Source organism: Microtus oregoni, unplaced genomic scaffold, assembly GCF_018167655.1.
Source record: "Microtus oregoni isolate MIOR12 unplaced genomic scaffold, Mior012 000002F_ref0000024, whole genome shotgun sequence".
NCBI classification, from domain to species: domain Eukaryota; kingdom Metazoa; phylum Chordata; class Mammalia; order Rodentia; family Cricetidae; genus Microtus; species Microtus oregoni.
In genome coordinates, this window is record NW_024543061.1 from 85,799,890 (window position 1) to 85,814,038 (window position 14,149).

General features: G+C 47.5%; 1 protein-coding gene across 1 annotated transcript in view; it reads right to left on the reverse strand.

The window, feature by feature from the left end:
* Itpr2 (inositol 1,4,5-trisphosphate receptor type 2) overlaps positions 1-14,149 on the reverse strand; it is a 420,430-nt gene that overhangs the window by 37,048 nt on the left and 369,233 nt on the right. Inside the window, exon 55 of the mRNA XM_041632277.1 lies at positions 1,794-1,954. Within this exon, the coding sequence (XP_041488211.1) occupies positions 1,794-1,954 (161 nt within the window). The remainder of the gene's footprint in view (positions 1-1,793; positions 1,955-14,149) is intronic.

The following is a 14,149-nucleotide window of genomic DNA, read 5'->3' on the forward strand; positions in this document are numbered from 1 at the left end:
AAGTTAAATGTGGGGAAATAGACAAGATACTATCTTCTGTCCCTGTCTAAGGAAGAATGCAGAGAAGGCAGTCATAATCAGAAGTCAAAATGAAAATGCCGGGAAGATGCCAAGGTATAAAAGCTCTACTTACACACAGTCTTCTGGAGATACAGATACTGACAGGTAAGCAAATCAACACTGTGTCAACCTACACTTTCAATAAGACAATGCCCAGATAGATGTACGAACAGATAGATGAATGGATGTATTGATAGTTGAAATGATAGACAGACAGACAGATAGATAGTGGATGGATAAAAGATAGATACATGATAGGTAGATGGTTGGATAGATAGATTTAAATAGATGATGAATGGATGATGGATGTTTGGACGGATGATGGATGGATGATGGATGGATGGATGATGGATGGTTGGATGGATGATGGATGGATGGATGGATGATGGATGGATGGATGGATGGATGGATGGATGATGGATGGATGGATGATGGATGGATGGATGATGGATGGTTGGATGGATGGATGGTTGGATGGATGATGGATGGTTGGATGGATGGATGGATGGATGATGGATGGATGGATGATGGATGGATGGATGATGGATGGATGGATGATGGATGGTTGGATGGATGATGGATGGATGGATGATGGATGGTTGGATGATGGATGGTTGGATGGATGGATGATGGATGGATGGTTGGATGGATGATGGATGGATGGATGATGGATGGTTGGATGATGGATGGTTGGATGGATGGATGATGGATGGATGGTTGGATGGATGATGGATGGATGGATGATGGATGGTTGGATGAATGATGGATGGATGGATGGATGATGGATGATGGATGGATGGATGATGGATGGATGGATGATGGATGGATGGATGGTTGGATGAATGATGGATGGATGGATGGATGATGGATGATGGATGGATGGATGATGGATGGATGGAGGTTAGATGGATGGATGGATGATGGATGGATGGATGATGGATGATGGATGGTTGGATGGATGATGGATGGAGGTTAGATGGATGGATGGAGGTTGGATGGATGGATTAATGGGCAGGCTGTGGCGGTATTGCGTCTTTTTTGTCTAAGTAGGTGACCTACTCCTTCAGGGTCAGGTCTAGAGCCACAAACCTTAACTCCTCTCTTTACCTTACTTCTCCCCTTAACTCCATATCCCCTCTTATTGGTCCCTCTCCCTACCTCGCTCTCCTTATCTCACTCTCTTTACCTCCCTCTCTCACCATGAACCCAACACCAGAACTTAGGACTGAGCAGAAGGGTCAGCTTCCTCTAAAGCCAAAACCAGTGGTCTCCCACCAGGCTCCCCTAAACACACACATTCATAAACACAAGCCTTTTTGAGTTATTGTTTTTGGAAATTCAAGGAATCTCTTGAAGCATGACTCTTCGGTTTGCATGCGACAATATGAAACTTCCAGATTTGGGAACTGAAAGGTCCAGTGATGACTGGAGGTTTGAGGTCAGGGCTTAGGGGTCAGAGGTCAGAGATTTCAAGGGGAAGCTCTTCACTACACAGATCATCCCTGGGAGAATGCTCTCCGTGCGCTGGAGACATAGATTTGATCCGATAACAAGGATGATAACAGTGTGGAAATTCTCCAGCAACTGACAAGCTTATTTGAAGGCTCACAAAAAGTCAGAGCCAGAGTATCTCTCGCCCAAGAGGGGGCAGGGGAGACTTGGACACTGAGGCCTCCGAGCTGCAACATGAGCTCAGTTGGAGAATCAGGACTGACTGAGTCAGCCGCACTCACCGCGATCATCTGCGCCACGTAGCTCTCCGGCCCTGTGTATTCTGTCGGGTCCTTCACCTTCACCAGGACGATGAAGTACAGGTAATGCCACATGTTGTGCTCCGACTTGATGTGCTCCTCGAAGGACACTGTCTTGTTGTCAAACTTGTCCCTCTCCAGGCCTGCAAAACACAGGAAACACTATGTATGCAATTTTTCATTTAATCAGAACTTCTTAGCATAAAAATAAAACAGGGCCATTATTGTAAATGAACAACAAACCTACTTTCTGGAAGAGTGTACCACTTTAAAATACTGTTAGAATTTAAAACAATCATACAAGGCTGGGGAGATGGCTCAGTGGTTAAGAGCACTGTCTGCTCATCCAAAAGTTCTGGAGTTCAATTCCCAGTAACCACATGCTAGCTCACAGCCATCTGTAATGAGACCTGGTGCCCTCTTCTGGCCTGCAGGCATACAGGCAGACAAATCACTGTATACATAATAAACAAAAAAAAAAAAACTTTTAAAAAGAAGCAATACATAACAGCTCTAGATAAAAGAGGCTGTGGTTTATAGACTCATCCCCAACTATTTATTTTCCTCCCCCACGATCCTTGGGAATGGGCAGCTCTATTACAGAGGTAAGAGTTGCAGATAATCTTAAATATAGCCATATTAAAACTGCTAAATTCAACCATACCAAAAGTATAACAGAAAAGACTATAATGATGGTTCAAGAAAAGGAAATACGGTTCGGTAGGAATAGCATTTGCCACACAAGCCAGGTGATCTGCGTTTGATTACTGGAGTCCACGTAAGGTCTAGTTAAGAAGAGCGCACCTGTAATCCTAACACTCCTGCTGCATGATGGGAAGCAGAGACGGGAGAATTGCCTGGAGGCTTGCAGGTATCAGAAACACAAGAAAGACCCTACATTGAAACAAGGTAGAAGACAAGAAATGACTCCAAAGTTGCCTTCTGATCTCCACTCATACAGGCTGGTACACACACACACACACAGGCACACACACACAGAAATATTTCAGAAAGAAAACAACAAAGAAATGAAATACTGGTTAATTGTGGCAGAAGAAAGATTCCTTTCTATCAAGGCGTTGGGTTAAAGGAGAGCAGCTGAGCCAATACTTGCAGTCCCTTGCAACCAACAAAGCCTTTGATCAGAGACAGCCAGTGGGCACCGTGCCAGGACAAGAACTGTCCTCAGGGTCCCTAGTCCGTGATACTCAAAGAAGCAGGGGGGGGGGGCGCGCTGGGGTGGCCACTTCAATTCTCAGTCAGGGTTACTACGACTGTGACGAAACCCCATGACCAAAAGCAAGCTTGGGAGAAGGAGTTCATTTGGCTTACACTCCCACATCATAGTCCATCAGTGAAGGAAGGCAGGGCAGGAACTCAAGCAAGGCAGGAATCTGGAGGTTGGAGCCGATGCAGAGGCCATGGAGGGGTGCTTCTTACTGGATTACTTCTCATGGCTTGCTCAGCCTGCTTCCTTAAAGACCCCAGGACCACCTGTCTGAGGATGGCACCACCCACAATGGGCTGGGCCCTCCCACATCGGTCACTAATAAAGAAAATGCCCTACAGGCTTGCCAACAGCCCCATCTTATGAAGGCTTTCCTTAATTGAGAGTCCCTCCTCTCAGATGATTCTAGCTTGTGCCAAATTGAAATAAAACTGTACAGAACAACCGATCCCATGTCAATACCACAAGAACATCCCAGTACAGTCACAGCCTTTCCTTTCTAGTTCATTCCCAAGATCACACATCAATATAAACATCACGCTATAAAAATTTTACAAACTTAAATACCCCCTAGCCTTACAAACGCAAACAGCTTAAAGTTCCACCTCTTTAAAAAACCCAAAGTCTCTTTTAAAATCAGAAGTCTCTAAGCTGTGGGCTCCTATAAAATAGAAAATAAGTTAAATACAGTCTTACTTCACGAGGGATGAGCCAGGGCACAGTTACAATCAGGCCAAAGCAAAACCAATCTCCAGTAGTGTAAACAACTCAGTGTCCAGTGTCTTGAGATTCATTCATGATCCTCTGGGCTCCTTCAAAGGGCTGGGTCACCCTCTGCAGCACACACAGCTCATATTTTAAGCTGGGGCAGGCTCCACTCCACTGCTGCTGTTGCTCTTGGTGGCCATCCCATGGTCCCGGCATCTCCAAAGCCCTGGGGCCTTCTGAGGCTCCATTCCACTGTTGCTGCTGCTCTTGGTGGCCATCCCATGGTCCCGGCATCTTCAAACCCCTGGGGCCTTCTGAGGCTCCATTCCACTGTTGCTGCTGTTCTTGGTGGCCATCCCATGGTCCTGGCATCTCCAAACCCCTGGGACCTTCTGAGGCTCCATTCCACTGTTGCTGCTGCTCTTGGTGGCCATCCCATGGTCCCGGCATCTTCAAACCCCTGGGGCCTTCTGAGGCTCCATTCCACTGTTGCTGCTGTTCTTGGTGGCCCTCCTATGGTACTGGCATCTCCAAACTCCAGGGGCCTGCTGCTGCAACTGGACTGAACTTTCACCAACAGCCTATCCTGGGCTCTCTTCATGGTTTCAAGCCTCAACTTTCCTGCATGGCCCTTTCAATCCTGGGCCTTCCACTGCTACTCAGCTGTAACTCCTCCAATAGCCTCTCCTGGCCTCTCCTATTGCCAGCCTCAGCTGCTCCTCATGACCCCTGCCTGCCTCCAAAACCAGTAGCACCTGGGTGACTTTTACACATTACCAAGTACAACCTTGGCTGCCTCTGGAACACAGCTTCTGTGTGCTCTCAGGAAACACTTCCCTGAAGATTTCACCACAGTGATGGTGGTCTCTCCTCAATCACTGCTATTTCCTCATGTCTAGCTAACCAGCATCAGTTGTCCCAGCAAAGCAAAGGTTTCACTTCAGTGGCGCTGGTCTCTTGTTAATCACAGCTCTTTCTTCAACCCTAGCTGGCCAGAACCACAGCATCATAAATCAAAATCACAAAAGGCTCCAACAGTCTTTAACTTCCCTCTGACACTTCACAAGCCAGGCCTCATCATTCACATTGACTTCAAATTCTTGTATTTGGAGCTCCTACAGAACAGGCCACTTAGCTCTCAACAGTCAATGGCTTTTCTAGACCAACGTTCCAAAGCCCTTTCACAACCATACCCAAAACACATGGTTAGGTCTGTCACATCAACACCCACTCCTGGTACCAATTTATGTCCTATCTAGTATTTCTATTGCACTGATGAAACACCATGACTAAAAGCAAACTGGGGAAAAAAGGGTTTGTTTGGCTTACACTTCCACATCATAGATCATCATTGAAGGAAGTCAGGACAGGAACTCAAACAGGACAGAAAACAGGAGGCAGGAGCTGATGCAGAGGCCATGGAAGAATGTTGCTTACTGGCTTGCTCCCATGGCTTGTTCAGCCTGCTTTCTTATAGAAGCCTGGACCACTAGCCCAGGGGTTTTCCCCCAACCACAGTGGGCTGGGCCCTCTCCACCATCAATCACTAATTAAGAAAGTGTCTAACAGGCTTGCCTACACTTCAGTCTTATGGAGACATTTTCTCAATTGAGGCTCCCTCATCTCAGATGACCCTAGCTTGTGACATAAAACCGTCCAACATACCAATCTGTATCTCCAGCTTCTGAAGGAATGAGGAGGAGGAGTTGAGTGGTCAGATTTTTCTCTTTACGTGAGAGAATGGAGATGAAGAGAGGCATCTCTGGAAAAATAAGTCATCGGAGTGGGAAACAGGATGCCAGGGAACTGCTGGGGGACACTGTAAAGACGTGTTAACTCATATTGATTTAATAAAACTGGCCAGTAGCCAGGCAGGAAATATAGATGGATCAAACAGACCAGAGAATTCTGGGAAGAGGAAAGGCAGAGACACAGTTGTCAGCCAAATGCAGAGGAAGCAAGATGAGACTGCCTTACTGAGAAACGTTACCAAGCCACATGGCTAAACATAGACAAGAATTATAGGTTAATTTAAGTTGTAAGAGCTAGTTAGTAATAAGCCTGAGCAATAGGTTAAACAGTTTATAATTAATATAAGCCTCTGTGTGTTTCTTTGGGACAGAATGGCTGTGGGACCGGGATGGGCAAAAACTTCTGTCTACAGGGTTGAGTTCATCTTTGCTGTTCAGATAGCGTAGAAGATACCAGGAAACTAAATTTCAATCCTGGCTACTCCTTCCCTGTGCACATTTCAAGGCCTCTTAGGCATGAAGAACCTTTAAACATGTCATAAAACAAATACATTTTAAAATATCTGTCCCCAGTGATGGGTTGACTTCTTAAATCATGTTATTGGAGTTTTTCTTAATGAAGAGGGTATAAAATCAACCATCTAGTGATTGTGCCTCATTTCACTTGACCAGACACCAGTTCAGCATGTCTGACGTGGGCTCCAGTGCCCTCTCTCCACAGCCTTCTCCTTACTCAGTGGCCACTCCAGGGGTTGTCCAAATCAGAAGCCCAGGAGTCATGCTTGACTTTTCTCTGCCTCTCACATGTCACACCCAATCCATGTTGAAATACCTCTATTTCTTCCTTCAGCACGTATCCACCTGTGTCTAGATTGAACGCCTTCTCTGCTGAACCTGTGGTCTCAGCTATTGCCCACCCTTAGGTGTGGATCATCTCGCCAGCTGCCCAGGCCTGCCTGTGTCCACCTATGTCCTCCACTCTCAGCACGGAGGCTACAGTGACACTTAGAAATTGGGACAATGTGGAGGCTCCCCTTGTCTATGGCCCTCGCATCAGGCCCTCACAATAGCCTGTAAGAAGGGCTTATATAAATATTAGATAAAATATAGATGTCTAGTGACAGCTAAATTCCATAGGATAGTATAGGATAATGTGGGGACGGGGCTTAGGACTCCTACTCTATCCTGCTCTGACCTATTCACTTGAGACAGGCTCTCATATTGAAGCTGGAGACGCACTGACAGCCAGCAACCCAGCCTCTCCTGTCTCTGTCTCCATGAAGCTGGGGTTAACAAACCTTGTACAGCTGGGCCAGGCTTTTCATGTGGGTGCTGAGTTCGAACTCAGGTCTCACGCTTGAAACCTGGGCCACTGAACTATCTCTCCAGCTCCAAAATTTCTGATTGGATTAAAACTTGATTGGATTAAGTGTTGCCTAGGGCATACCTTTGGTCATGTCTGTGAGGTTGTTCCCAGAGAGGGCTAACTGATATGGGGAAACCTTTGCTGAGTGTGGGAGACACCATCCCACAGCCAGACGAGAAGGACAACATCAAGACACAAGAAGGCAGCTGAGAGCCAGGGTTCTCTGTCTTCTGCTTCATTTTCTACCAAGGTGTGAGCCAGCAGTCTCCCTCTGACACAGGCAGGACACGGTGCCTGCGTGTGTGCTGCCTGCCATGATGCGTATCGTCTGCATTCTCTGGACCAGGAGCCCACGTAAACCCCTCCTCCTTTAAGACTACGCCATGTGCTCATTGCTAGAGATGAGAAAATTAAACACAAGGGATGACTATTTAGTTTGTATGCGTCACATGCAACATTTATGTGCTAACTCCCATGTAGCCTGACCTCATTGCTGCTCTGATCTTCCCCCCTCATGTCTCCCTGCTGGGGCCTAACAGCCATGTTGGTCTGCTTGCTATTCCATAGACAAATCCCTTCATCGGGGCCAAAGCTAGTATTTCCTATGGCCGCAGAACTATTTCACTATGGTGTCCTTGGCTAACTCATTCACGGACATTTCTGCTGAACTCTGACTGGCAGTGACTTAAGGTGAGCAGTATCCAGCACACAGACAGTCCCTTCCCACTGGTGACACAGTATCCAGCACACAGACAGTCCCTTCCCACTGGTGACACAGTATCCAGCACACAGACATTCCCTTCCCACTGGTGACACAGTATCCAGCACACAGACATTTCCTTCCCACTGGTGACACAGTATCCAGCACACAGACATTTCCTTCCCACTGGTGACACAGTATCCAGCACACAGACAGTCCCTTCCCACTGGTGACACAGTATCCAGCACACAGACAGTCCCTTCCCACTGGTGACACAGACAGCCCCTTCCCACTGGTGACACAGATAGTCCCCTCCCACTGGAGACACAGTGCCCAGCACACAGACAGCACCTTCCCACTGGAGACACAGCATCCCGCACACACAGCCCCTTTTCCCGGTTCCCAGCACTCTGGACCACCCCGTCACCATCCCCTCCTTTCATGTGTCGTCCATCACCTTCTCTCGGGCTCACAACAGCAGTGTGGAAGTTGTTCAATTACACTGGACCTCAAATCCCAGGTAACAGAAACCATGCCTGCCAGGGGGCGCCTGCTGCAGACCAGACTGGAAGAAGAAGTGTGCTTCCCCAGGGATCTGCACGCACATTTACACTTACTACTTCATGCCTTATTTTTTGTTTTTGAGACAGTGTCTCACTACTTAGCCCTGGCTGGCTTGGAATTTGCTATGTAAAAAAGGCTGGCCTCAGTTGTATGATCGTGATGCATCTGTTTCCTCACCGGGGGCTGCCGGCACGTGCTACCAAGCCTCACCTGATATTTGTCGTGTTTCCCACTACAGATATCCGTGCTCTGCTCGTCACATGGGCCTAATGGTTTACATCAGCGTTTGACACATGGTTGGCATTTAATGAAACAGAGATTGGATGAGTTAGGAGTATTCAGTAGTAAAATGTTCTTCCACTAAGATTGAAAGGAGATAAGGACAACGTGGGGAGGAGATGGAAATACTGGCCCTTCAGGCTACTAAAGAAAGGTAAAATCAGGCAGCTGCTTTATGAAACGGGCCGTTTCTAAAGAATCCACAGTCCCAGCATGGCTCAGGAGATCATGAAGGAGGAATGCGCACAGACGCCTGCTCAAGGATGCTCACCACACCACAGTCCCTGCCACCCCAAAGCTGAAACAACCCAGATGCCCATCAATAATGGGCAGAAAGGAGACACGGTCTCAGCATCTGACAGAACACTTTGTTCAACAGCAAGGCTTAAAGCACTCATGCATGGCATTGCATAGCAAGGCGGCTAATTCTGACTTCAGTCTGACTGAATTAATCAAAGGCCAGGGGAGCTGGAAATATGTCCCAGTGGCTAAGAGCATTCACGACTCTTGCAGAGGACCACATGGCAGCTTACAACTGCCTGGAACTCCAGTTCCAGTGGATCTCATGCCTCTTCTGGCCTCTGATGACTTCTGTTCCCAGACAGGGCACATAAACTACACACATGCACGCACGCGCGCACACACACACACACACACACAGTAAAATACAAAAGCCTCAGTCATTAGTGGACACACATGTGTGTGTGTTGTGGGGTTGCCTCCAGGAGGATTAACTGAGGAAAGAAGACACATCGTGATGTGAGTGGCACCATCCTTTAGCTGGAGTACTGGACCCAATGAAGAGGGGAAGGAGAGGACCAGATGAGCGCTAACACCCACCTTCTCCTCTTAGACTACTGAGACATGAGCACAAAGCCTCCCACAGCCACCACGGACTCCTAGGACTGGCCACTGCCCACCTTCCCGCCATGATGGATGTTATCTGCTCAACTGTGAGCCAAAGGAAACGCTTCCTGCTGCTGTTTGCTTATGTCAGTATTCCATCAGTCAGGAGAAAAGTAACTGCCACAGATAGGAGCCCTGCAAGCATCAACCTAGTCATAAGACCGGATTGTCTTGACTGAATCTTCAAAGCAGTCAAAGGTACAGAGGCAGAGAGGACATCAGTGGCTGCCCAGGGCACAGGGCGAAGGGAGGCTGCCGAGAACATGGTGGATAGAGGTTGCAGGGTGCTAGGGGAAGGGGCAGAAATATGTCTGAAAACGGAGAAGTTGTACACACAATTCTGAATAGGTTAAAGGGGCTGCACTGTAGACCTTCAATGGGCGAGCTTTAAGGTATGAGAACTACATCACAATAGAGTTAGTCATTAAAAAGGAGAGCATTAAAGGAAAACTCCAGAACGAAGGCCAAGCCCCTCCTGTTTGTGAAGTAACAGAATACTAAAGTAAAGATTCCACCATCTCTTAACCTGTAACAGGGCAGTGGGAAAAGGTGACTCATGCAATGTTCTGAAGTGGCATGTGTGGCCAAGGGAGCATGAAGGGAGACAAGACGACAACAGGCTTAGATTTATTCGAAGCTTAAATTACAAAATGATCCTTCAGTCTTTTGAATAAGGACAAAGCTTCCAGAAAATCAACATAGACTTGGTTGATACAGCATCACCCTGAGCCTCTGGATCCATCACTTGTATCTGGGGAAATGTCCTACCACCGAGACAATACCTAGTGTGTGGCAAAGTTTGGAACTATCTGGAATCAGTAGACCTAGGATTTGTCTATGTAGTCATGTGTTGCATACATACACACACATGTGGAGGCTAGAGGTATATGTCGGGATTTTCTCAATCACTTCTTTACTTTGTTTGAGGACTACCTGGATGGCCAGCGAGCCCCAGTATGCCTGCCTCGCCTCCTAAGGGTTGCAGGCTTACAGTGCTGTGCTCAACTTCCATGTGGGTGCGAACATCTGAGCTCAGGTCTTCAGCTCGTGTGACACTTTTCTGGGCTATCTCCCTATCTGCACCGAGGTTTTTGACATGAAGTACAGATAGACTTGGTACTGAGTTGCCCTTTTTGGGTAGCTAACCAGCCATATAAGTGTTGGGGCTAATTTACTGGCTAGTCATTCATTACCAGGTACTGATGAACGAGCCCCACACAAACATGGAAGCAATTAACTTCCTCACCTTTTCACAGCAGCAGAGGATTCAATAAACAAGATCTCAATTAAAACAAGTACAGCCTCAAAGCAGGGCCGTAGACTCTCCTCATTCCAGAGCAGCAAAGAACAGCCCAGGCCAAGAAGTTTGGCCAAGGTTACGTCGTCTGGGTGCAGGACCATGTCTACCTGACTAGGGAGTTCATAGGCTTTCTACAGTATCAGGGTGCACGGTATCAAACAGAGGCGGACACGTACCACTGAGCTCCGTGTGACGACAGCCATGCAGGAGCACTCGCGTTTATCCTGCTGAGTGAGACTTTGAAAAGCGTTCATGAATCCTACACTGGGGCTGTGCCTTAAAGATAGAATGGAGTTCCATGGCTCTCAGGGGCGGGATTTCAGCCAGTACATCCTCTCACTACAGTGGGAATGGTGAGGAACGTACTCAGACTGGAATTTGAAACACAAATGAGAGGAAAATGGATGAAAACACCTTAAAGAAGGGGAAGAATAGGGAAAGGAGAGAAGGGAGAAGAGGTGTTGTGAGGTAATTGGTTACACTACGTAAAGACAAGTCATTGTCATCGTGGTTGCTTTAATAAATATCTCACTGACCAATCGCTAGGTAGGAGGTATAGGTGGGACTTCTGGACAGACAGAGCTCAGGGAAGGAGAAAAGCGAGGTGGCCAGCTGGACGCAGAGGGAGCAAGACATGCATGAGGAGAGGTAAAAGCCACAAGTCAAGTGGCAACACGCACATGAAGAGAAATGGGTCCATTTAAGTTATACGAGCTAGTGGGACGAGCCTAAGCTATAGGCTGAGGATTTATAATTAATAATAAGTCTCCGTGTCATATACAAAGAGGGGGAAAGGAAGAAGAAGAAACAGAGAAGGAAGAGAAGGGTTCCAGGTTGTGAAGTGTTTCACTACCAGGAAAACTAGAACTTAACAGTAATGGTGGCACGATGTTGCTTATGGCTTTTGTACTGGACAAGTTAGCCTGGCAGCACTGAGCAGGCCCGTGTGTGGCTGGGAGGACGCATGGCAGGATGCGGTGTGAGCCTGTGGAAGCAGATCTGTTAGCCCAGGGTAGCTGGAGAATTGGAAGGAGGGAGCAGAGATGCTGGCGTGAGGGAGGGAGGACTTCCAGCCTTGCTTACTGCAGGCAGTCAGAGATCTGTTGCTGCCATATGCCAGGCAGGATCTGGAGCTGAGAAGAGGAAGGGGGAGAAGACACAGGACACTGCATCTGGGTCCGTGTGGCTGCCAGGAGGTTGCGCCAGCTTCACTGTCTAGTCAACACAAGAGAAGAGGAAGCCTGGAGAGGTGGTGCTGGGTGTGTACCCAGCCAAAGTGGGGTTAAATGGGCATGGAAGAGAAGGGTGATGAGACACTGGGGAATGGGGATGCATGCAAAATCAGAACCCCTCTTCTAGAGAGCTAGCGTGAAAGAATGGGACAGATACTGAGGAATGGGGGTACAGGAAAAATCAGAACGCCCTTTCTAGAGAGCTAGCGTGAAAGAATGAGACATCTCTGAGAGCCAAAGATGCGGATGAAGAAGACTGTCCTTTGGGAGGCAACACACAGCTCACTGAGGAGAAGCGAAAATAGCCATACGTTTCATGCAGAGAGAAACTAGAGCATTTGGTTTGTTTAATTTTGATTTTTTCCAAAATACAGGGGTTTAGTTCTCTCTCAGGATTGAAGGAGCATTCCTTCAGGTTTCCAGACATGTTTCTTCTTCACACTCCTGAGTGGCTGCAGGACATCTCTGTGGATGTAGCACCCCAAACTCACTTCCCCTCATCTGGTCCAGACACAGAAAAGAGATTCTTCTTTGGCCTCAGCTTTCTTCAAGCAAATCTGAGCTCTGCCCCGGGCAGCCTGCTCTTTCTAAACCATCAAGTATCCCAATGACAAACTGAAGGACAAGGGTCTTCCATTCATGCTACTGGCCTGCCTTGCTCTGGCAGTTGGTCACAAATTATATTCCATATGTATATACGTACATATGTATATATGTGTACACATGTACATGTAAGGATATATATATATATATATACATACACATATACATATATATGTAAGCAGCGACTGCTTGTTTCACGGCTGCCCAGACCCAAATAATTACACAGAAACTACATTAATTACAACACTGTATGGACTCTTAGCTCAGGCTTCTTATTAACTAACTCTTACATCTTAAGTTAACCCATTTCTATTAATCTATGTATTATCTTGAGGCAGTGGCTTACTGGGTAAGGTTCCAGCATGTCCCCCTTCAGCAGCTATCTGGCATCTCTCTGACTCCACCTCTCTCTCTATCCCTTCCAGCCTGGCTCTATTCTGCCCTGCCATAAGCTAAAGCAGCTTTATTTATTAACCAACAAAAGCAACACATCTACAGAAGGATACCCCACATCATGTATACATGAACATGAGAAAGGGGGAGGGAGGAGGAAGAAGAGAGGCAATGTCGCCAGCCACGAAGGCACAGAAGCAAGGCACATGGTACAACGCTCGCCTCCCTTCATGTAGAGGGGCAGACAGAGGCTCTCTTCACGGTGCTCTGGTCAACAGTTATGCTACCATTATAAAAGAGGAGTCAGGGAGTCTGTCACAGCTCATGGGACCTGAGGAGCTCCTCAGGCACCTTCCTATTCGCTCACAGGCACAGGATTCGAATGTCCTCCACCTGCCTCTTCCCAGTCACCCGCTTGGTCTAGTATGCATGTCTCTGCAAGGCTTAGTTCATCCACTCCTTTTCTGGGATTATGTCAGTCTGGGCTGACCTCAAGGTGAAACACCCAAAGACTGCTCCGGAAATCACCATGACCTGATTGGAATCCAGGGGCCAGCAGGGGCACACTGAGCCCCCTCCTGAGACAGGCCAGCACCCACCTGTCCTGTGACCTTAACAGCAACAGCATATCCCACTCCCAGGTGTCTGCATCTCCTCCAGCAGAGAAAAAATGTAAAAATCAATAAAAAAAGAAATGTCTATCTTCTTGATACCTTCAGCAACCCAAAGACTTCTCTATCATTTCCCTTGATACACAGAGAACTATGTGTGTGTGTGTGTGTGTGTGTGTGTGTGTGTATCTGTCTGTCTGTCTGTCTGACTGACTGACTGTTTCAGCACAGATCACAAATGCTGAAACAGGTCACGGTTAATATGCATTCTTCCCTAGGGCGTACGTATTATAGCATATTGTTCCCAGGTACACCTTCAGCGGGAGAAGGAGGAAATGGTTGAGAAGAGTTACAGAGGAGAATGGAACAAAGTGAGCAAAGCCATGGAGGCAGAGAAAGGCCTTACCAGGGCCCAGCTTAAGTTAGGTGGTAGACACTGTGGTGAAGACCAAAGGACAGGAGAGTGGAGGGGTGAGCGTGAGTCTGAGGTTCAGAGGAGGGATCACAGTGGCAAGTGAAGCCAGAGAGGGATGATGGGTAGAGAGAAGGGGAGGATCTGAGAGAAGATGGCCATGAAGAAAAAGTTGGTTCAGCCTGAGAGACAATTATGGGGCAGAAGAAAAGGATGTGTGTACACACATGTGCAGTATATGTGGTGTGTGAGTGTGCAGCCTGTAGTAGGTTGTATCTAATGTCG